At 33.4% G+C, this 23,171-nt stretch overlaps 1 protein-coding gene across 3 annotated transcripts in view; it reads right to left on the reverse strand.

Moving 5' to 3' along the window:
• ZNF280D (zinc finger protein 280D) overlaps window positions 1–23,171 on the reverse strand; it is a 124,324-nt gene that overhangs the window by 27,661 nt on the left and 73,492 nt on the right. For 2 of the 3 annotated variants that reach the window (XM_061157228.1, XM_061157229.1), the window contains 6 exons: window positions 22,835–22,969; window positions 20,703–21,010; window positions 20,030–20,170; window positions 13,851–13,913; window positions 9,589–9,707; window positions 9,401–9,437 (listed from right to left, as the gene is read on the reverse strand). In XM_061157228.1, the coding sequence (XP_061013211.1) occupies window positions 9,401–9,437; window positions 9,589–9,707; window positions 13,851–13,913; window positions 20,030–20,170; window positions 20,703–21,010; window positions 22,835–22,969 (803 nt within the window). Of the gene's footprint in view, window positions 1–7,655; window positions 8,799–9,400; window positions 9,438–9,588; window positions 9,708–13,850; window positions 13,914–20,029; window positions 20,171–20,702; window positions 21,011–22,834; window positions 22,970–23,171 lie in introns of those variants that run through there. The other variant, XM_061157231.1, reaches the window with a different exon arrangement.

Raw genomic sequence — 23,171 nt, forward strand, 5'->3', positions numbered from 1 at the left:
TGTCACACTAAAGTGTGCTAAGAACTTTATTCTAAGATTAATAAGAAAGTATGATCAGCTTTGTGCATCAGAAAAAGAAAAGGGCAGTATTAGAAGAGGATACGCTCTAGTCAGGGAGCCCAGATAATTGACATTTAATGACTGACAAAAGAACAACAAAGTGGCTAAGCTGTTTGTTTTTTTAAATCAAAACATAGGTTGTAGTTTTTGACTCAAAAAAATTAATGGTTAGGCACATAAAGTTGTCAATGAAAAAGCCACAGAAATTGGGAAGTCACACAGCATCTCAACTGGGCTTCCCTGGGTGGCTGATAGGTGAACAATCTGCCTGCAATGCGGGAGACCTGGATTTGATCCCTGAGTTGGGACGATCCCCTGGAGAAGGGAATGGCAACCCACTCCAGTACTTTTGCCTGGAGAATTCCCATGGACAGAGGAGCCTGGCAGGCTGCATTCCATGGGATCTCAAAGAGTCAGGCACAACTGAATGACTAAGCATAGCACGGCACAGCACAACTACAAATAGTTTAGTCACTGGCACTCCTAAGGCTTGCTTACTCAGGTATGACCAGGCAAGAAAACTGGAGTAGGTTGTCATTCCCTTCTCTAGGGGATCTTCCTGACCCCAGGGATTGAACCTGGGTCTCTGGAATTGCAGGCAGATTTTTTACTGTCTGAACTACCAAAGAATCCAGTCTTACTAAAGAGACTAATTTACGCCTAATTTGTTTGCTGAAAGGTCCTACTGTTCATATATCACAGAAATACTACTCTAAGATTGGGAAGCCAGATTTGGATTCTGATCCCAATGTTACAACTGTACCAGTTGTTGCCTACCCTTCTGGGGAAACAAAGGGCCTTCACTTTGAAGCTCAAGCCCATCCGTCTACTCAAGAGTAAACAAGGCAGGAAAGCACATTTGGAACCACAAGCAGAACCAGGGAAGCAACAGGCTATAGTACTTTTTAGTTTAGTCTCTCAAGACCGAGGACCATAATTGAAATTGAGGCTCTTAACAGATATGTGACTTTGGGCAAATGACTTAACCTGTATCTCAACTGTCTCATCCATAAAATTGGGATAAGAACAGTGTATATCTCATTAGTTTGTGAGAATTAAACAAATGTAAAAGACATAGTGTATGTACTCAATGTTAGCTATTATTACATCCATGGGTTGAGGTCAGGAATCAATATTACTGTCTAGAATTTGAGTGTACAGCACAGGCTCTTCAAGTTTTTACCTAAATATCTTCTATGTTTTGAGATTCTTCTGCCATATTTCCCCCATCCTCAAACAAAATATATTAGGTATTCATTTTCATTGCTCATTCATCAATTTACTCTAGTATGAAATGATCTACCCTTTTCTGAAGACATGGGTATGATCTGGTCACCAGGGAAGATAAGAGTAAAAAATCATTTTAGGTGGACAGAGGAAAGAACCAGGTAAAGACAAAGAATTAAGAGAAACAAAATACTTATATGTAATAACATGAAGCAAAAGATAAGACCATCAGTGGAGGCAGATTCTAATACCTATTTTGGCTATAATTTTACTTCATTTTAAAAAAATTTTATGGTAATATTGAATTAGGCCCTGAATACTTGTAATGCATATACAAAATATCCTCAGAATCAGGAAACTGAAAAAATGGTAGTAAACACAGAAACACTGATTGAAATTGGTAGAGTTTGCCCTAAATGAAGGACACCAACTCTCATTTATCTTTCCCTTTCAATGGGGCTCTCATCATTTCCTGATTAACAGTTATCACAGGCAGAAGTCTGAAATGCCAGAAACCACTGTGTTTTGATACACAGCTTCTACTTACTAACTTGCAATTATATACCAGGGGCAAGTATATTGTATCCACTTTGAAAAGGAAACCCAACTTTACAGTTACTAAAGATTTGATTTGAGACAGTAATGAGATAATAACATCCATGGTAGGATAAAATAATCTAAGGGCATGACCCTTTATTATCTCCAATCCCAGTTATATTTCAAAAGCTTAGAGAAAGAAAAAAGCCCCAAAAAATTGTGTATCTCATAGATGAAATCATTTTTCCTGTTAAACCAAATATATAAAATAAGACACTGACAATTTTGAACATTTAAAATGCCTAGTAACTTGGATTATGATCAGTCAATAATTCCTCCAAGTAAGTTCAGAACGTCACAGGAAAATAATGAATGACCCTTTACAAATTCAATGGAAATAAAGTTAGTAGAAGTAAACATTTTTTAACAGATATATTATTTTCAAATATAAAACTTATTTTTAAAAGGGTGCCATTCTGCTTCTAAAAGTACTTTCTGTTTGCATTTATGAAAGTTAATGACACTGGTTTAGCTGACAACAGTATAATAAAATGGTATTTCTCTTTGGAACAAGTCCAGATTCTCTTCTGGTACAGCATTTCACAAAAATCATATAATGTTATATACATATGTGTTAGGGGTTTAACTAGTTATGAAATCAGTTTACTGTGTGGCCCTGTGAAGATGTGGATTCAGTGTCTCCATTTCCGATCGCCTATCCTGCAGTTATTCTGGTGGCACGAACTATATCTTTTTCATGTTTCCAATTCCAGCACTTGACAAAGAATCTTGCACACTGAAGGCCGGGAATCAATGTTTAGTGTCAATGAATATGTGGAATGGTTATCTGTATTATACTATGAAAGAGCCATGCAGTTACCACTGATGTTAAATATAAAGTTTAGTAGCCAGAAATACAAGAGAGAAATTCACAGCTTCAAGGAAAGTCAGCTTTATGTTTTTGTTTTTTCCTAGTACTCTTTATATTAGGGGAATTTAATCAAATATAAAACATTTTAATCTGTAAAACACATTTTACCTCTTTCAAATCTTCAAAACAATCTCGTACAGATTATTTACATGATGAATAAACTGAACTTGAACATGAAGTAAGTAACTGGAACATGAAGTGAGAGAGCTTGAACTTGAACATGAATTATGTAACTTGAACATGAAGTGAGAGAGCTGGGTTTTAAACTCTGGTATTTTGACTTCAGTCAGTGCCTTTACATTATACTCTGCTTAGAACAAAACTGGAAGTCATTGAGAGAACTAAAACAACTTTGAAAGTCACTTCAAATTGTGGCTTTTAGGACATTTGATTCAGTCAATAAACACACACTTTGGCTAAATAGCCAAGGTTTCCAAGCTCGATTTATTACGGCCTTACTACGGATTCTTAGGCTCTGAAGACCATTCGAGTCTCAACTTTTTGTCAAGAAAACAAATGTTGCAAAATTTAAAACTTTACTTGCAATCTATGTTATAATTAATCAATCCTGGTAGATATATAGAAGAAGAAGAAGAAAGGGAAAAATACGATAGGAGATTAACACATAGAAAAGGGCAATTCTATGACTGAGTTACAATGTCACATCTGAGAAAAGTAGGTTTAAAAAAATATTTCAAAGGTCTAGAAAAGGAGCCCCTTTACTACTGATAACTAGCACATTTACACATTTTCATAAACTTAGTAATACCAGGTAAGTAACCAAGATGATTCGAAATGAATGCCTGGCAATAATTAATAAAAGGTTTTCTTTAAAAAAGAGCTTCTATAAGCTCAAAAAAAAAAAAAAGCTGTCCTTCTAAGCAGAGAAGTTTACATACTAGTTTTCAACAAGGGTGTTGTTTCATAGTCTTTAGACAGGAAAGGTCAGAAGTACAATCAAATTCTAAAAATTGAGAATTATATAAAGTGCAATTGAACACTGCAATAAATGCCATCCATCCAGCAGTTTGGAGGAATATATTCCAAGATCCGTGAACTACCAACCCAAATTACAAATAACTGCAGTACAGATGGATTGCTACTGAAACAGTGATGAGATTTCACTGATACGCAGTTCCCAGTCTCCTGAAAGCAGTAGTTGTAATACCACTATTAACAGCAGTCACAGCTGGCGCAGCCGCAGGACCAGCAGTAACTAGAAGTGGTGATATCAGCAGCAGCAGCAGAGCAACAATGGCACCGACAACATGCATTTATTGAATGATTACTTTTTGTCAGCATAGTGCCAAATGATTTTAATTATTTAAATAATTTAAATTAATAATTTAATGTCCACAGATTATCTCTATTTCTTATAGCCACCCTGCAAAGACTGTTACATAAATTTCACAAATAAGGAAGATAAAGTGAAGCAATTTTCACAAGGCTACAGAGCTGGTTAGATACACAACTAGGATTTAAACCCAGAACTGCCTTATTTCAAAGCCGTACTACTTTCTCAACACTATACAGAAGTAAGGATAAAGATATTTTTCAGTGTGGAGGATTAAAAACAGTAGGTTCCTACACTTCAATAAATGATATAGAAAAAGAGAAGCAGAATAGCTTCTCCATGTTTGTAGAGGAAGGTAAGCTCTTCCAGGTGGAAGTACCAAAGTGATTAGAGTGAGGCTCTACAAGGATCTCAAAACCAGAGAGGCAGGCTGAAAATATGAAATGAACTATATAGTGTAAAACAGTATAATTTAGGGAAAACTAAGACAGGTGAACCTAGGAGCATTCATATCCATTCCTTAAAAAAAAAGCAAGTTTATTGACCTTTAGACACTAAAAATCTAATGTTATAACTAATACATGCTTCAGATGATTGGCTCTTAAGAAATATTTACTGGGTTAGGTACACTTAACATAAATGATTTGTGAAAACGGTATGAGAAGCTAGAATGAAAAGCAGGCTGAAGATTAGGATAATTCTATCTGAATAAAATGCAGGCAGAGGTGAAATCATGAAAAGTAGTAAGAATAAGAATATAAATTTACATTTACATAGTGCTGCTTCCTATGTGCCAATCACTTTCTAAATGCCATATACATATATTAACTCATTTAATTCCCTCTACAGTTTATGAACAGGTAGTTGTTTATATGCATTTTACAAATGGGGAATGAGGCACAGGAATCTGTAACCTACCCCAAGTCACACATGTTCTGATAAACAGCAGGGTAGGAACTCCAAACTAGGCAACCAACTGCAGAGCCTGTGCTCACTAAACCACACTGTACCTTTAAGGGTCTGAGAGGGTTTAAAATGAAGCTGGGTTTCAAATCATATAATCTTAGTGTCAAAGAAGACCTCCTGAGGCTGTTTAAATAGGAAGTAACACTTTACTACATAGGAAACTCCTTAACAGATAATAAAAAGCTGAAAATAAGTCTCAAGAAAAGTAGGTGAGTGGGTAGACTGATAAGCTAAGCATAAAGAGTTACAGAAAGAAGAGAGAAATAAGTGAGAGATTCTTAAGCTTCTTAGAGTTAAATCATGTAAAGTAACCATACTCTCCAACAAAAAAAATCCCTTAGTGTTGTAATCAGAGGCAGAATAAACTATTAACTGGTCTATCTCTGTTACGCAGTTAATAAGAGATTACAAACATAATAAGGAGGTTATAATTTTCTGATATAATTTCTAAAAATATGAAAATGTACATTGCTAGTCATGCAAAGAGCTGACTCACTGGAAAAGATCCTGATGCTGGGAGGGAATGGGGGCAGGAGGAGAAGGGGATGACAGAGCATGAGATGGCTGGATGGCATCACCGACTCAATGGACAAGGGTTTGAGTGAACTCCGGGAGTTGGTGATAGACAGGGAGGCCTGGCGTGCTGCGATTCATGGAGTCGCAAAGAGTCGGGCACAACTGAGTAACTGAACTGAACTGAGCATCTATTTACAAACTCTTATCTTACAAATGATTCACAACCTAAGTGAAATGTCTAGAAACCCATCTTGGGCAACAACCTACACAGCTGCTTTTTATTTCCCAGTTCATAAAATCTGAAAAACTCCAGATCAGTATTCCACACACTATTCCAAGGAGATTAAGAAGTTCATAATTATTCAAAGAAAAAAATTCTAAGGTCAAATAAATATTCTCTTAGGGGACTTCACTGGTAGCTCAGACAGTAAAGAATCTGCCCACAGCACAGGAGACCTGGGTTAGATCCCTGGGTTGAGAAGATCCCCTGGAGGAGGAATTGGCAACCCACTACAGTACTACTGCCTGGAGAATTCCATGGACAGAGGAGCCTGGGAGGCTACAGTTCATGGAGTCACAAAGAGTCAGACACAAATGAGCAACTAACACTTTCACTTCATTTTTTCACTTTAGACATTCACAAGCCACATACAGCATGGAAAATTCCATGTCAAAGAATCAGTTTAACTTTAACTTGCATTGCTTAAATTTATTTGACCATGGAAACTTTCCTGCCAACTTAATAAATTATGGACATTACTTCTACAGTACAGAACTTGGGAAAAACTGACTTAGTTACCTTCTTTAATAGAAGTATAAGAGAACTACTTTTTTTATAAGAGTACTTGAAGGAGTTAAATGTGATAAGGAATAATATGAACATTTAATTTTCTCAAGGTCAAAGAGTCCCTATTTCTGCTAATGGGGATAAGGATACATAGTAGCATTCTAAATTCATCTCATCATAAGAATAACGGAATGTAAGAATAACCAATATTGAACAACAGAATCTCACAACTCTGGAACAATCAGCACTCACATTTTACAAACAGGGTAACTGAGGGTCTCAAAATAGCAATGGACTTACCCTGAGCCAATCTCACTTTTTATTCAATGGTAAGCAAAAGCACACATGCATGCAAAGGTAATTTCTGATTAGGTGAATAAAACAGTCAGAATAACCTGATAGCAAGGCAGGATTAGGCTCAAGATAAAATTTGTTAGCACAAAATTAAAATTCGACCAACTGCCTATAATAAACATGTTTTTGTACTAATTGCCTAAGGTGTTTTATTTGAACCATTTTTTTTAATGAAGTTATAGGTGATAGAACTTTAAGAATTTAAACTTGAAGAAAATGAACCTGATATTATAAGATACAGTCCTATGGAAGAACACAAAGCAGTACTCCTACATCATTATACCAAGAATACAATTTCTCATATTTTTTTTAACTATAGCTAAGGTAGAGCAAATATCCATAAATGAAAAAGGAACTTGTGTTAAAAATGTAAAGAAGTTGTTTCTGGGCAAAATTTAAAATTTTTTTAAAAAACTGGGTAGAATAGAGGGTGAAATGACAAAACCTCCTAAAGACAAATAAGGAAACAAAGACTAGCATTAACCCCAAATCCACCTACCAAGAGATAAGCCATTTTCAGAGCTTTTGAAAAGTTGTTCATTTACAGTAGAAATTAGTTTGGAAATTTTAAATTAATGGGTTCAAATTTTCTATCATTAATAGCAAGAAGCACATTACATAATAAGTAGTCATCTAAATTGGCTTCAAATCTGTTTCAAAATAAAACTGAAGAAGTTCTGATTTTACAGTAAAAAATATGATTGAGTCACACTTTCAGAGCCTGCCTGACCCCTACGACAAATAAGATCATAAAAGGTACTTTGCGTGTCATTAAAATTCAGTAAACTAGTATAATATAAAGAAATGATCTTTCAGTTGTGCCAGGGGAAAAAAATGCAAGATTCACTAAGTAGATACAGCTCTCAGTGTGCAGGCCAAATGATAGGACTTCCATGAAACAATAAAAGCAATGCTCCTATTTATATGATTAAATCTATACCTTTTATATGAAATCCTTTATTAGTAAATAATTCCTGAGGCACTTAAACAATATAATTTTTATTAAAAGAAAATAATACCATCAAAACTGTTCATTAGAGCTATAGTCCATGTAAGTAAAATAAACAAAAGTCAAATTTTTGAAATATATTTATGTGGAAATACATTTTATAAATGATAGAAACAAATGCATTATTGGCCTCCATAGTTTTTAATGTTAACATTACCAGATGAACTATTAAAATGGCTAAGTAGATATTATGTATTAGATGTACAAATATGTAACTTTAAAACTTGTTTTAAGGTCTGCAAGAAGAGGTGTTGTCAATTCTTTATACCTTAGAATTCACAATTATTAAGACAATATTAATAATAATAATAATCCTGAAATAAGGAAGAACATATTATAATGTCTAATGGTCTGAACAACATCCATATTAAATTAAAAAGCTATAAATAAGCAGCTATAGGAAATCTGTAGAGAATTCTAGGGGATATTTTGAAGTTCTTAACAAAACAAAGCAAACACTGAACAACATTTTTAAAGAAAAGAATATAAAAATAGACATCAATAAATTTGGAGAACATAAAACCAATCTATTAAAATTAAAATAATTTTTTAAATAAAAAATTTGTTAATTGATATTGCTGAAAAACTATAAACTTACTCCTGGGTAATATATTTTAAATAACAGTAAAAGCAAGTAAAATTCTGGAACATAATTGTAGAGACCTGTTGTTCCAAGGACACGAAAATAAGCATTTCTTAATATCCAGAGCTTTTGTATTCCTTGGATGTAGTCATGCTACAGGAAGATTAAAGGGCAGCAGCCAAAATGACTAAACTTCAACCAGGACGTTGAAGCACAGATTTTATTTTTTTGGCCAGAAGTGACCCACATGCTTAAGATCATGAGCCAAAGCCCCCAATGGGAAGCTATGCTCAACTGGTGGGCCTTGAGACCATCACTGGCTATATCAGCATCAGCCTTATGGAAGGCCAGCCATGAAGGAAGGGAGTCTTCCCAAGATCGGATTTCCTGAGACCACAACCTAGAGCAGGCCCCACAGTCAAATTAGTCACATTCCTTGGAAAGAGAGAACAGGCATCAGTTGTGTTCATCGAAGGGGGACACTGTCCAGGTGTACCCTGGACATTTTTTGAAATCTCTGGGCTGCTTCTCCATCTGAAAAATAAGAAAAATAGCACAATGACAGACAACGAATGAGGAAAAGACAATCGTCCGGCCTAAAAACTTAAGATTTATAAGAAATTACGAAAGCAGACAAAACAGACAAAAAGACAGACAGCCATATCTTTTGGAACATATTATTCTGAAGGCAAGTACAGCAGAGAAAAACACAAATTATTTTAAGCAAAGTAAGAAATGACCAAAGCAACAAAAGTTATTTTTGGAGAGAGCCAACTGGAGAAAAAAAGAAAAAATGAATGTTAAGATATGTCAACCTGACACAAAGATAAGGTGGAATAAGAACCTAGTCCCATTTGAAGCTGAAAAGAGCTGAATAATGAGAGCTAATGTCATGAACTTGGCTGCTTAACTGCCTTTGTGTAAGAAAACATCTCAGAACTTTGAACTTAGGAAATTCCAACTTGTCTTGCACCAGGTCACGAGCTCCAAAGAGCAGGAACCTATTTCAACAAGCAGCTTTAAAAAAAAAAAACAAAATACTTTAATATTTTTCATTTCTATTAATGATACATTTAAAAATGCAGTAGTGCTAAAATCCATCAAAGTAAAATGCACTGAATAAAAATTAAACTTACTCAGAAAGATGTTCAGAAGTTGGGATACAAACAGAAACTGAAATTAGAAGAAAAGTTTTATATTTAAAACAGCATATGAAATATGATGAGTGAGAAAAACGATTTAGTAAAGAGAACATACTGTGGCTGACCAAAAATACTAGAATAAATAGCAAAAATCTGAAGTAACACAATTTATATATACGTACCTTTCTCTATTACAACTTGACAAGTATGAGTTTCATGTTGACTTAAGTGTGTAGCCATATTATCTAAGCCAGAAACATCAGTTAGGAAATCACAATTAAGGCACACTAGAGTAATGCCCCTAAAAAAACAAAGCAAATAGTATAAAAGAAAACATTTTTATCTTTTATGAAAACCCACATACCAGTTCAATGAATAGTTTTTCATGATTTGCTCTTTGTGTCATAACTATCATTCCAATTTTTGTTATATAAACCTGATAGAACTGAAATAATTCTTTAGAAAATGGCATGAAAGTGTTTGTCACTCTTCATATTCAAATTATACTACCATTTACTGACAGAAAGTATTTTTGTTTTATAAACTTTTCTCCCTCATACCAGTTACTAATAGCTCAAAAGTCAAGACCTACTATCTAGTCTTGGTTGCACTAACAACATGTGTCACTCTGACAAGTCACAATCTATCTGTGCCTACGTGTGTGTTAGTTGCTCAGTTGTGTCCAACCCTTTGCAACCCCATGGACTGTAGCCCGTCAGGATTCTCTGTCCATGGAATGCTCCAGGCAAGAATGAATACTGGAGTAGGTTGCCACTTCCTTCTCTAGGGGTTCTTCCTGACCCAGGGATTGAATCCCAGTTTCCTGCATTAGCAAACATATTTTTTACCATCTAAAACACCAGGGAAGCCCATGCCCGTCTTCAAAACAAAAGTATAGTATATATAAATGTATAATACATATACAAGTCAATATATATTTACTAAGGTTGCATTACACATACTATACTACTAGTATATTGTATTGTGAATATAATGATGACTAAAAAATGCAGTCTGTCTCTAGTGGAACATTTATCTAGTGTTTATCTAGGAGAGGAAAAAATTAGAAACGAGGTTCTAAAAATACATCATGTTGTAGATGCTACCATTGCATGCTGTTGCTGTTTAGTTGCTAAGTCATGTCTGACACTTTGTGACCCCATGGACTATAGCCCACCAAACTTCTCTGTCCATGGAATTTCCCCATCAAGAATACTGGAGTGAGGTTTTCCTATACATTATTTATTCTCACCACAAGCATCCAAGGTTGGTATGATTCTCATGTAACACTTAATTAACTGAAGGGCTAAGTCACTACTAAAGTTCAAAGTCTGAGTTCTTCAGCATCCCAATAATGTCAACTGGCCCACTTGCTTGAACCTAAACTACTGGTTCCCTTAACAAAACTTCACTGGGTAACATAGTTCTTTTTTTTTTTTCCTTTCTTTTTTTTTCCATTTATTTTTATTAGTTGGAGGCTAATTACTTTACAATATTGCAATGGTTTTTGCCATATATTGGCATGAATCAGCCATGGATTTACATGTGTTCCCCATCCTGATCCCCCCACCCACCTCCCTCCCCATCCTATCCCTCTGGGTCTTCCCAGTGCACCAGCCCTGAGCATTTGTCTCATGCATCCAACCTGGGCTGGCGATCTGTTTCACACTTGATAATATACGTTTCAATGCTATTCTCTCAGATCATCCCACCCTCGCCTTCTCCCACAGAGTCCAAAAGTCTGTTATATACATCTGTGTCTCTTTTTCTGTCCTGCATATTCTTAAAGGAAATATGCAGTGATTATAAATTTTCAAAAAGGTTAGGAAACAATTCCCATAGTCATCAATACTTAATACTTTTTGTTGAATTCAGGAATAGTTTTTACAGTTATTGAATCAAACTGTGGAGCATTTGCTATTTGAAGTATTTAACCATAATTTCATATTATAGTATGTAAAATTAAGACTAATTTAAAATGTGCTTAAACATTTTAGTTTTAGTTTAAAATATTATTAAGCCTGCAAAAATATGTGAATCTTTCAGAGAACTTAGAAAACCACTGTTTATTATGTTGGTTAGAGTTAAGCACTTGGGAGCTTGTGGATCAAGCATCTGAAGAACTATTTAAAAGAAAATCAAATAAGATTTAACATATAAATGATGTTAAATGATGTTAAACTGTTTAAAGGTAATTGAAGTACAAATGAAACTAATAAAATTTAGTCTGTTCAGCTTAAATGAACTTTATCAAACTCTTCTATCAGTATAAATAATACTCATCCTTGAAAACCAAGTAAATTAACACCTATGTAAATCATTCCAAGTAAAGTAATCTCACTCCTCTTTGAAAAAAGTAACCCTCAGTGCACTTATTAAATTTCCTCTTGATTTATTGTAGTTATTTACATTCACCTCTTATTCCCCACCCAATAAAATGCACCTTCTCTGAAGGTTGATTCCAAGACTTCCTCATTATTATTATTATCTTTACAGAGCCTGCTATATTACAGACTTAATATGTAGTAAAGATCTAAAAAATGAATATTTCAATAAAAGAATAATTACAAAAATTACTCTTCTATGTAGTTATAAGTTTATATGTTCCATTCACAGAAATTGGCAAATTTTCAACCTGAGACCTATTCAAGTTGAGAGAAAAACATCCCAGAGCTTTAAAATCATGTAAGTCATTCTTTAAAAACCAAACACACAATGGAGCTTAACAACAGTGAGGTAAAAATCAAACAAAACCTCTTCTGAATGTAATAAAACTCTTCATTCTTATAAGAATTTTCAATATAGGCAACACCTAATATGACTTAATCTACTGCCTTAAACTTAGTAAATATTTTAAATTGGCACTAATATATTTTTTAAAACTGAATCAAATTTTCCTCTTCCTATGAACCACTGGTCCAAAATCATTGATGGGACCTATTGCCAAATATAAGTCATTTTAAATATACACATTAATTTATTCAATAAATATCTACCAAGTGCCTAATTACTATCAATGCCTTACATAAATAAAAATCCAAACCACACACATTCTAGCGAGAGGACACAAAAAATAAAGTATACAGTATATGAGATGATGAAAGATAATCCAGAAAAAAATGATCCATAAAGGGAGATAAAAGACACTAGGGTAAAGCATAGGAGAGAAGATACAACAGAAGACCCAAAAGCGATAAAGGAGCTAAACACACAGAAGTCTGGGGAAGAGCAAACTAGTCACAGAGAATAGTAAGTACAAAGGCTCTGAGACACAGTATCATTCTCTCTTCCAGATTTTCCACTAACCCAACATATCAAAACAAGTACTGGTTAACCATACCTATATATATTAGCTTGGTGCAGCAAAGATACTGATAGTTCAAGTAGCACTGGCTACTTGATACAAATAATAAAGAGCAGTGGGTTCTAAACAATGCAGAAGAATATGAAAAACATGGTGCTCAGTGGATTCTGAATTAAGCATGTGGTAAAACCAATGTTTTTAAAAATATTCACCAACAGTTCTTTCTGCACAGTAAGCAAGTAGCATACTTTCCTTAATCTGAAAAAGTAAAATTTAAAATGACTATGTACTAATTTCAAGAATTTAAGTGGCTTAAGAAATTTATTTCAAAACTGAAAAAATGTCACTTTACTGCATATTTTAGGCCTCTTTTCACTATTCAAATATTATTGGAAAGCCCTACTTTTTGTTCTCATTTTACAGTGCAAATACATGAAAGGTTCATTTTGACACCACTCGTCACCCCTGAAACAAATTTAGTGACAGAATATAGACTAATCAGGTACTTTGTAAAACAGGCTAGCAGTTCCTCAAAAGTTTGACATAGAATTACCATATAATCCAGCAATTCTAATCCTATGCATACTAAAGAAAAATGAAAAGACATGTCCAGACAAAACTGAGTATACAAATGATTACAACATCAGTATTTATAATGGCTTCAAAGTTAAAATAACCTAAATGGATAAACAAACTAAAATATACATATAATAGAATATTATTCAGCAATAAGAAAAAGAAGCACTGATATACACAACAATATATAACTCTTGAAAAGATGCTAAATGGAAGACACAAAGGATCATATATTTTATCATTCCATTTACATGAAATGTCCAGAATAGGCAAATGTATATAGACAGAAAGTAGATTAGCAGTTGCTTAAGGATAAAAGGAGTTGGAAGGAAATAAACATAACCACTAATGGGTACAGAGTGTCTTCCTCAAGTGACAAAAATGAACTAAAACTAACTGTGGTGACTGCACAACCCTGTGAATATACCAAAAACTATTAATTGTACAACTTAAACACATGGATTGCATGATATATGAACTGTATCTTGATAAAAATTCTTTATATAGCAGATTTAAGTCATAGAATTTTTCAATAGAAAAAAATTTAAAAGATCAACTAGTTACCTGAGATCTTCTGAATACTTCTTAAAGATACAAAACCTTTTACTTGGACGATTACTATGAAAGCTGAGAGAGACAAAATAGATTTTATTAATTTTACTATATGGTAAGTCATATTAATTTATAGCTATACATCAAGTCTATACTTAAATTTATAGTTTTGAATAAAATATCATGATATAAGTAATCCTGTTTAATTCAGTATTTTAACATAAATTTATCTATTTTCCAGTGAAATGTATTTTACTAAGCATATTCTCATTTGATCAGTATCACACCTTCACATACTCAAGAGTATAAGAAAAAAGTCACATGAAATTCTTTTTTTGAACTGTTAAAAGAGTTGAAAATAATTTAAAATTTTTGCTAATAACATTTTTGCCCATAACATGAATAGTTACCAATAATAATCATTTAGAAAAATCTTTTTCTAACTTAACATGTTTGTGTTGAGGAAGGGGAGAAGAATCCAAATGATCTTGGAAGTAACAATACTTGAGCTAAAGGCCACTGTTTATCATTTGTAAAATCAAGCATTTAGAGCGCTCTTCGCAATTATCAGTAGACTTTAAAACAAATTAAAGCAGAACTCTTGAGCTAAAACAATGCCCCCTCTAAGCACAGAACAGAAAACCCCTAACCAAGCTTTGCAGCCAATGATAATAGCTTTCTTTTATATATACTCTTTTAAATCTGATAAGGAAAGCTTTTCTATACTAGAAAACCAGGATTAGCTTAGCACAGTACCACTTAGCACATATAAAACTGTAGTCATAGACTAGTAACATCAGTATCATCTAGGAGCTTATTTAGAAAGGCAAAGTCTATGCCCCACACACACCTACTGAATTAACCTCTGGCAGTGAGGTCCAGGAAGCTGTTTTAACAAGGTTTTCAGTAATTCTTATGCAAGCTAAAGTCTGAAGAGCTGGAGTTTGCAATGAGAGATCTAAAGTAGCCAACACACCAGGTCAATTCTCGGTCTCAGAAATAATCATCACAAGCAGAGCATGTATGTATTGGAAAAGAAATACTCTGACAGTTTTAATCCCCAGAAAACATTCTCAGAAGATTTCTAAAAGTCATTTTCTCAATCTGGGGATAATTACTACCATAGAGTTTATAAATTCAATGTAATATGACAAAAATAATTGAATAATATTTTTAGGAAGAGACCATCAGGGAGATTGGGAAACACAGAAATTATACGCAAAAATGTGTTCATACAACTGTTATTTCCTCAGAGGAGTGTGTCCAAGATTTTTTCTAATTACCAGATAATGAACCAAGTAAATTAATTTTTTAAATGAGATTTAAAAGTAACTTTTAGAAGCTCTTTCTTCCTTCTCCTCAAACAGACTGCTTTCTTTATTTGGTAAGAGGAAAGGAAAAAGTAACATTTTAGGGTATTTTGATGGCTTCCATTTCTAACTTACACCTTATTAAAATGTTGGTACTTTTAAAATTTTCATTGTCTGAATTCAGTTTTAAGTTCCCAATCTATACTCTCTATATTTACTACACAAATTTCATTCTTCTAGTTTTGGGTATTATAGGAATGGAAAAGTGAATCTGTAGCTCATAAATAGAGAGAGAAAAAAACTACCGTTCTTCTAGACCTGCATGAAGTTAATAACAATGTGTAAATAATCTAAGAAAGGGGAAAAAAGGTTTAAGATTTTTATTACAATACAGTAAAATAGAACATTTAGGTTTTGAAAATTCACCACCTGTTTATATATAATTATCAAAACTCATTAAGCTGTTCTCTAAAAATAGATGAATTTTATTGTATATAAATTAGACCTCAATAAGACTAGAAGGGGAAAAAAACTCCCTTTGACCATCTTCTCTTAACAATCTTGATTTGGTATAAGTAAAAACTTTACTTCCAAAGAAATACAAAAGGGATCAGTTTCCTAAATGTCCAACAATATTGACAGTATGCCAACTATTTAAAATACTAGACTAGAAGTTAATGATACAACAAGAAAGGCAGGTTGTCTGCCTTAGAATTCATGTTCCAGGGTTTGCGGGGGAAGGTAGTCAAAAAGCAGCTGGCTCAGAAGAAATGCCTAATAAACATCTGCTCAACAAGTGAGTACCTATGCATAAATATATAATTACCACAAGATAAACATCAACAGCGATACATATAAAGTTTTATGGTTGCATGAGGGAAAGCTGAAGGTAAATGGAAAAGTCAGCTAACAGTCAGTAGTATATTTCAGTTAGGAAGGTCTATATACTGACTTACTCCAGGAAAAGCAAGCAAGAGTTGAAGGTACTGGAAAAGTAGTTAGGAATTAGATATTAAAAGGTCTCACATTCTCCAGAAAATCTGAACTTCATCCTATTTTTATTAGATAGGTGAAGGATTTCAGGCCAAAAAATGACCTGACCAGATGTTAGTAACAAAAGAAAGGAAAAAATGGAAAAGGGGCCAAGTGGTGGATTGTGAACAGACCATTTATGAAGTTATCACAATAATCTATCTGTTCTTCTAATGACTATTATTTCATGCCAATAAATCTATACAAAATATATAATGAGCTAAAGCATAGCTTATAAAAATTAATTCAGTAATCTCATTCATTGTATAGGAACAAACTGTTATACCAGCTTTCTTTTTCCTTGGAAAATTTTTAAATCATCCTTCAAATCGTAAATGAAATGTCATTTATACAATACATTCTTATTTCTTGTTTAAATAATTCATTCTTACCTTCTCTGGGCTCACACAGTCATTTATTTATCACATTAAGCTAGGTAAATCTATCTCTCCTACTAAATTGTGAAAATCAAAGGCAAGAACTTTATCTACAATACCTAATAATGACAATTTAGAAAAAATACCTATAATTACTTGAATATCTCCTAAGTGCAAATCATTTTATTAAACATTTTAAGTACATTTCCCCAATAATGACAATAACTTTCTCCACAAGAAAAGAGAAATGGGAATCAGTTAAGTAACTTGCCCAAAGTGACACATGTAATAAATGGTGAGTTCTGTTTTCAAATTCAGATTTGTCAGATTCTTCACCACCAGTTTACCATACTTCTTAGTAAATAGTAAATAAACTCTGCCAGGAAAAAATATTAAGTACTTGTCTGTGACCTTAATTCTATTACATGTAGAGAAAAAGCCTTCTTTCTTATACATAATGTTGAAGAATAGCAATATCACACAGCAATTCATTTTTTTCAGGTGACTTCTACTGCCACCTAAATAATGCTACTTCAAAAAAAATCATTGAAAATTAATGTTTAATGATGCTCTTACAGTCTTATTTTAAAGATGTTCCAACTGTGTAAGATTTTTTTAATATACTCTTTTGAGATTTTATTAGAGCCTTTTTTATAATTACAGTAATGACTCTCACTTGCAGTCTATAATGTGATAGGTGACATGGTAAATATAAAGTGCTACTTCTCAAGGAGATAATAGTTGTATTATACAACTAAACATAATAAAGGGAGATAGGTTAATTGGGAATGTTTTGGAATAGAATGCATTTGGAGGTTTTATAAGACAAATGAGAAACCTATGATAAATGGGAGAGGGAAGAATAGAATGACCCTTGGCCTAAGAAAACATAAAATATTTTCTGACTTGATCCCCTACAAACTAAGTGCAGAATTAAAGCTGTACTGGGGCGGCAATGTATTGGTCAAAGAACAAAAGACTTTCCACACAGAAGTATTCTCAACAAAGGATGCCGGGGCCTGGTTTAGAGGAAATGGATTGTAGGTGCAGTCCACTGCAGCAGGTGGGAGGCAGAGAGGCAGAAAGCAGAAGGTGGCATCTCAGGAAGCCGTGATGCAGAGTGGCAGATCAAGAGAACAACACAAGCTTAAGAAACTTGGGACAGTGCATTTTTTTCCAGCTGGTATTCCACATCCACACAAATGATGCCCTGAGAGAGTGTCTGGACAGTAGTCATGTCAATTCTGGAAAGATGAGAATGCTTGGTTTATTTATGTTCTCTCTAGATGCTAGTGAGTCAAGTTTAAAAAGAAAAAAACCTATAAAAATAATTAGAAATATAGAGTTACATCTTAGGAAAACTAAGGACTGAAACTGGAAGATTTGAAGTTGAAAGGTAAAAGTGACAGTGATTATGTTACCCAAGAAAGGAAATGTAAAGAGGCGAGAAGAGATGAAGGAAGAAAAGGCAATGAAACAGGAGTAGGCAAAAAGGAAGAATAGTGTTAATAATTAAACAAAAGCTGAAGAGAATAGCTTCAAAAGTGAGTGACAACAATGACTCTAAAGAATTCATAGAGTGATAAGAGTGAAAAAAATGAATACAGAGATAAGTACTTGACAGATAATCTTTAAAGGGGCAGTGTTAGGTGAAGATGACACTCAAAAGGTAAAGAAATGAATCATGAAAATGCTAGTAACAAATACTTTTTACAAATGTTCATGGTAATAAGAAATAAGGAAGGTAAGCAATACAGACGAATATCCCTCATCTTAAAAAAAATACCTGAAATCATTTGTAAGGAAAAGGAACCTGACAGATAGAGACGAAGTTGTAAATTAACTGAAAGAAGCTGTGGAAGAACTAGAGGAGATAAGGGGCAGGGTTAACTGTGAAGGGGAACATGTGTGATTTCTGAGATCAATGCTTGGATGGAGGTAACAGGAAAAATACTTGAGACTGAAAAGATTAATTAAAAGGATGGACTCCAACTGAGTAATTATAGTAGGCCAGGGTGACAACTAAGAGAATTTAAAATAAAATGTTAATAAGATACTACAGATAAGAATAAAAAAATATACTTCTTATTTTTAAAAATAAAAAGACAGGTCCCAATTCAAGTTAAAGATCATGAATCCAAGTTGATCTGAATCAAGCACTGTTTGGTAGTTTAGAATTGAGCATAAAGTTCAGTAGAAGATGATGTTCAAGTCTTTGGCCTTTAAGCCAGGTGAGCAAGACTAAATGTGTAAAAGATTCTAGAACAAAAACAAAGCAACAGTCAAAACAGATGACCCTGAGGGTAAGGATGACTATAAAGTTAGATGAGTGCTATTGGACCAGAAAAAGGACTTCCAAGTCCAGAAGGTCATGGGGAAATGGGAATTCAAAAGAAATGAACCACATAGAAGATTAAAATAGTATTGTGGTAAGAAAGGGAGCACGAGAACTTTAAAGTTGATATGAAGCATTGGCACTGAAGAAGTCAGGGACCATGAAGTCAGGCTAGTTATCAAGGGGGTTAAAAAACTGTGAGAGAGGTGCTAAAGCCACCAAGAAACATGGAAGAGTCCTTTTAAAGGAGCAGTTGATTATGACCTGAAAGTAACACAAACGTCAGGTTGTGATCTATATAAAAATCACTTTTGTTGGTTATACTCTAACTTTTGGGGGAAAAAAAAGCAAAACTTCACTGTGAATAATCAATCTAACTGGCTTATATTGGAACAATTTTTGACTACTTTTTTAAAAATAAAAATCGATCCTGAAGGATACCTCAACTAATGTGAAACCAATGAAGATAACATAGGCTGTGAAAGTTTTCTCTGCATGGACTAAATACTTAAGTTATCTAAACTGAATGAATTAATGAAAAATAATTCCAACAGCGGCAACAATGAAATAGTCTCTCATTTCACTGAATGAATGCAAGGATGGATGGCCTGATGGATGGATGGACAGACAGAAAGGATTATAGAGAAAAACAGAGAAAGAAAGAGAAACAAGATCCAATAAAATATCTAAGATCACTGAAAATCCTGGAATCACAAAGTGATGGCTTTGAAGAAGATAACACTAGTGAGATTACATGTATGCTTCATGAGGAAGTGAAAAGTGAAAGTGGTAGTCACTCAATTGTGTCCAACTCTTCATTCTTTACCATGTGACATTACTTTTCTGTCTTTGGAAGTAACTGCATTTTAAAGTTCTATAGGATAAAAAATTCCCACAGGAAAACTATTTTCCCTAACAAATCTACCTTAATTTCATTCGTCTAACTGTTCTTACAATTCAAGTATCCAGGAACTTTATGAATTACTATGCTGAAAAATAGTACCAGGAATCATCTCAGAAGTTCTCTAATTGTTTCTCAAAGAGCAAAACTGACTTATACTTGGGTAACTGTTTTCAAGAACAAACTTGCTAAACTGTAATTTCAATTGGCAATTATAGATGTTTAACTCATCTTACCTCATCATATGATTCACATAGGATTTGCTACAGCTAGTGTTGTATCTGCAAAAACTACAGTGGACATATGTAGGAAAGTGGTTTGCAAAATCTTTTATTTCAGAATAACACTCAATGCACTTGTGAACTCCCCGACGATACCTTATAGAGATACAAAGAAAATGATAAAAATATATTTTAAAACAAAAATAATAAAGGAGAGCCTTATTAACAGTCTGTTAATTAAAGCTAAGGTGTTTAACAACTTCAAACAGGGATTTATAATCTGAAAAATCTGCTATAGAATAACAGAATAAGTATAAACAATATAATATCAGCTAATGTTTCTTACTAGAATAAAAGGGATTAAATTAACCATTCAAAGATCACAAGATATAAGCACAACATAAAACCCCAGTGTTTTATGTTGAATGAACATTAAAAATATTTTATTTTTATATAGTAAAAAAATACTATAATTTTTTATAATGAATATAAAAAGATAGTAATTCAAGTACTGTTCAATAGTTATAAAAACATTTTTTATTATTTGTTGGCATTAAGTGACAGCATATAAATATACAAGAGAGTTGTGTAATAGGGTAAATTTATATTAAATAAAATTTTTATCATGTGCGTGCTCAGTTACTGATTAAGATTAAATTAGTATTGGGGATCAAGAATAAAAGTTTACCTTAAATTCCTCAATGCTGTATTGACTTTACTTTTTTTATTGCTACTAGCCAATGTGCTTTGTTTCTTTTGCAGATTAGCTATTTTTGATTTGTATTTAGGTTTATTTCCATTAGGCTTACTTGCATTAGGCTTACTTGCAATGGATTTAGTTATATTAGGTTTACTTGTGTTGGATTTTGTGGGACTTTTAGCAGTTATATTTTTAGTCCTTGGAGGTGAGAGCTGAAGGGTAGAAGTGCTTGCACTAATGGAAGGCATGGTTGAAGATCCTGATTGAAGAGGTCCAACTGAAGCTCGAATAGTAACCTACAAAAATGAAGATAATATCTGCTTTAGAAAATTAATCATTACCTTACTGTTAAAATATCACTGCATAACAAAAAGTTAAACATCAAGTATTTGGAAAGGGCAAGTATAAACTATAACTGGATAAGTCTTTCATTTATTTTAAATGTTTATACCAATTAAATGAAATTAAACTTGATATTTACTCACTTGTAATCTTACATTTTTGTACTGATATCAGTTATATGTTAAGTTATTAATGGATAATTAGCAGTTAAAGCAAATTATATGAATATTAAAAGAGTGCATTCCCTAGCTATTTCTATGCTCTGATTTAACTTTAGAAATTCACAAACACAAAGGTCAAAACTTAAATCTCAAAACCTAGAAAGGACTGCATCAGCCTTCAACAACTATAAAACAAGCAAATCTACACTAAACATGATTTCTTCTTTTCAGGGACTCATTGGGCAGGATGTATGTTTACAAAGATTATGAGAGGGGTTATATAAATTCATTACACTGCATGGAGAGTTTAATAATACTGAGAATTCCCTTAAAGGGAGCTAATACAAGACTTATCATTAGGTATTCAGAAATTATATTTGCTGGTGGACAATGGAAAACACAATTGCCTACCAACACTAACTATTTGACTATACACACTCCATGTATTTGAGAAACAGCCTATGAGGAAATAACATGAAAAACATGTGCTTTGGCATCATACAAAGGCATTGGACTAGGAATGAAAGACTTGAGGTTAATGCTAACTATTTCTTCCTAGCCATGTGACCCTGATTAAGTTACTTACCCTCTCTAAGCTTCTTTATCTATTAGGGACAATATCTGCCTTGTCTACTTCACTGGATTACTGCATGGATTAAATAATAGAATATATGAAAAAGTATACCAAAAGCCTAATTCTAAGGTGCCATAAAACATTTAGTATCATTATTATTATTATTATTATTATTAAGGGAAAATATGAGAGAGGGCTGCACTGCTTACATTAGTGTTTTGCATGTCTAGTCCCAAGCATGGAATGAATGGACTGCAGGGAAGGATGCTGGATAGCTTCTCTTGCTCTAGGTCTTCAGAGCATGGCTTTATATTGTTATAGTTAATTCAAATAACAGACATACCCACATTCAAAGGTAAGTACCCAAAGCCAAATATAAATGTTTTGGGGATTATTTCACTTTGGATTATCCATGCCTCTGTTTCCCTCCACTGGAGCAAATATTCAAGAGCTGACTGTATATAAAGAAGTCAGAGAAAACAGAGGTATATAAGGCAAAAAGGGAAAAGTAAATTACAATCATCAGTATGCAGTCAGACATGTGTTGGCTCACTTAAAACATAATGCTATCCAGCAGCAGAACTTGCTTCTCTAAGAGTAGACTCAGTAATACCTTCAATAAACACCTGAGAACCTACAGCATTCAACAGGCACTATACCAGATGCTGAGGATACAAAGATAAATAAAACATGATTCCTAACCTCAAGCATCTTGCAGTTCAACAGATAAAAACGACAAATACACTGCCAACAGGAATAGCTCAAAAATAGCCTATGTAACCCTGATACAACCCACTGCCTCCAGAATAGTTAATCTAGTTACACTTTTTACAAAGGAATACCATTCTAGACTTTCACACACTACTGACCAAAAAGCAATGGTTAGGCATTTTTTCCCTAAATATAGAACGGTGAAATTTAAAATTAAAGTCTTAATTAAATCACAAATCATTTTTAAAGTATTATATCCAACAAATAAAACCAGGTAGAAGTTAATGTCTATTAGCATACAAAATGTTAAAATACAACATATTTGAACTCACTTTTGTTCCAGGAGGCAATCCTTCTAGTTGTTTAGGTTTTATAAATGTCCGATGATGCTGAGTCTTGTGATCCATTTTCTCTTTGCATGTTAAAAATTGCAGTCTGCATTTTGTACAACGATGTATTCCCTTTTTCTGTTTAGGAACCAGAAAGAGGGGAGAAAAATAGTTTCTACAACCACAAATCCTACATCCTGAAGCCACTTTAATTTTAATGATACTAAATAATTTTCAAACTAGTATTTTACATCTCCTATCACACATAATAGCAAAATATTACTTTTAAAAAAATTATTAGCATTTAGTTTTCAAAAACATTTGTTTCTATATAGAAATT

Source organism: Dama dama, chromosome 12, assembly GCF_033118175.1.
Source record: "Dama dama isolate Ldn47 chromosome 12, ASM3311817v1, whole genome shotgun sequence".
In the NCBI taxonomy this organism is placed as follows: Eukaryota; Metazoa; Chordata; class Mammalia; order Artiodactyla; family Cervidae; genus Dama; species Dama dama.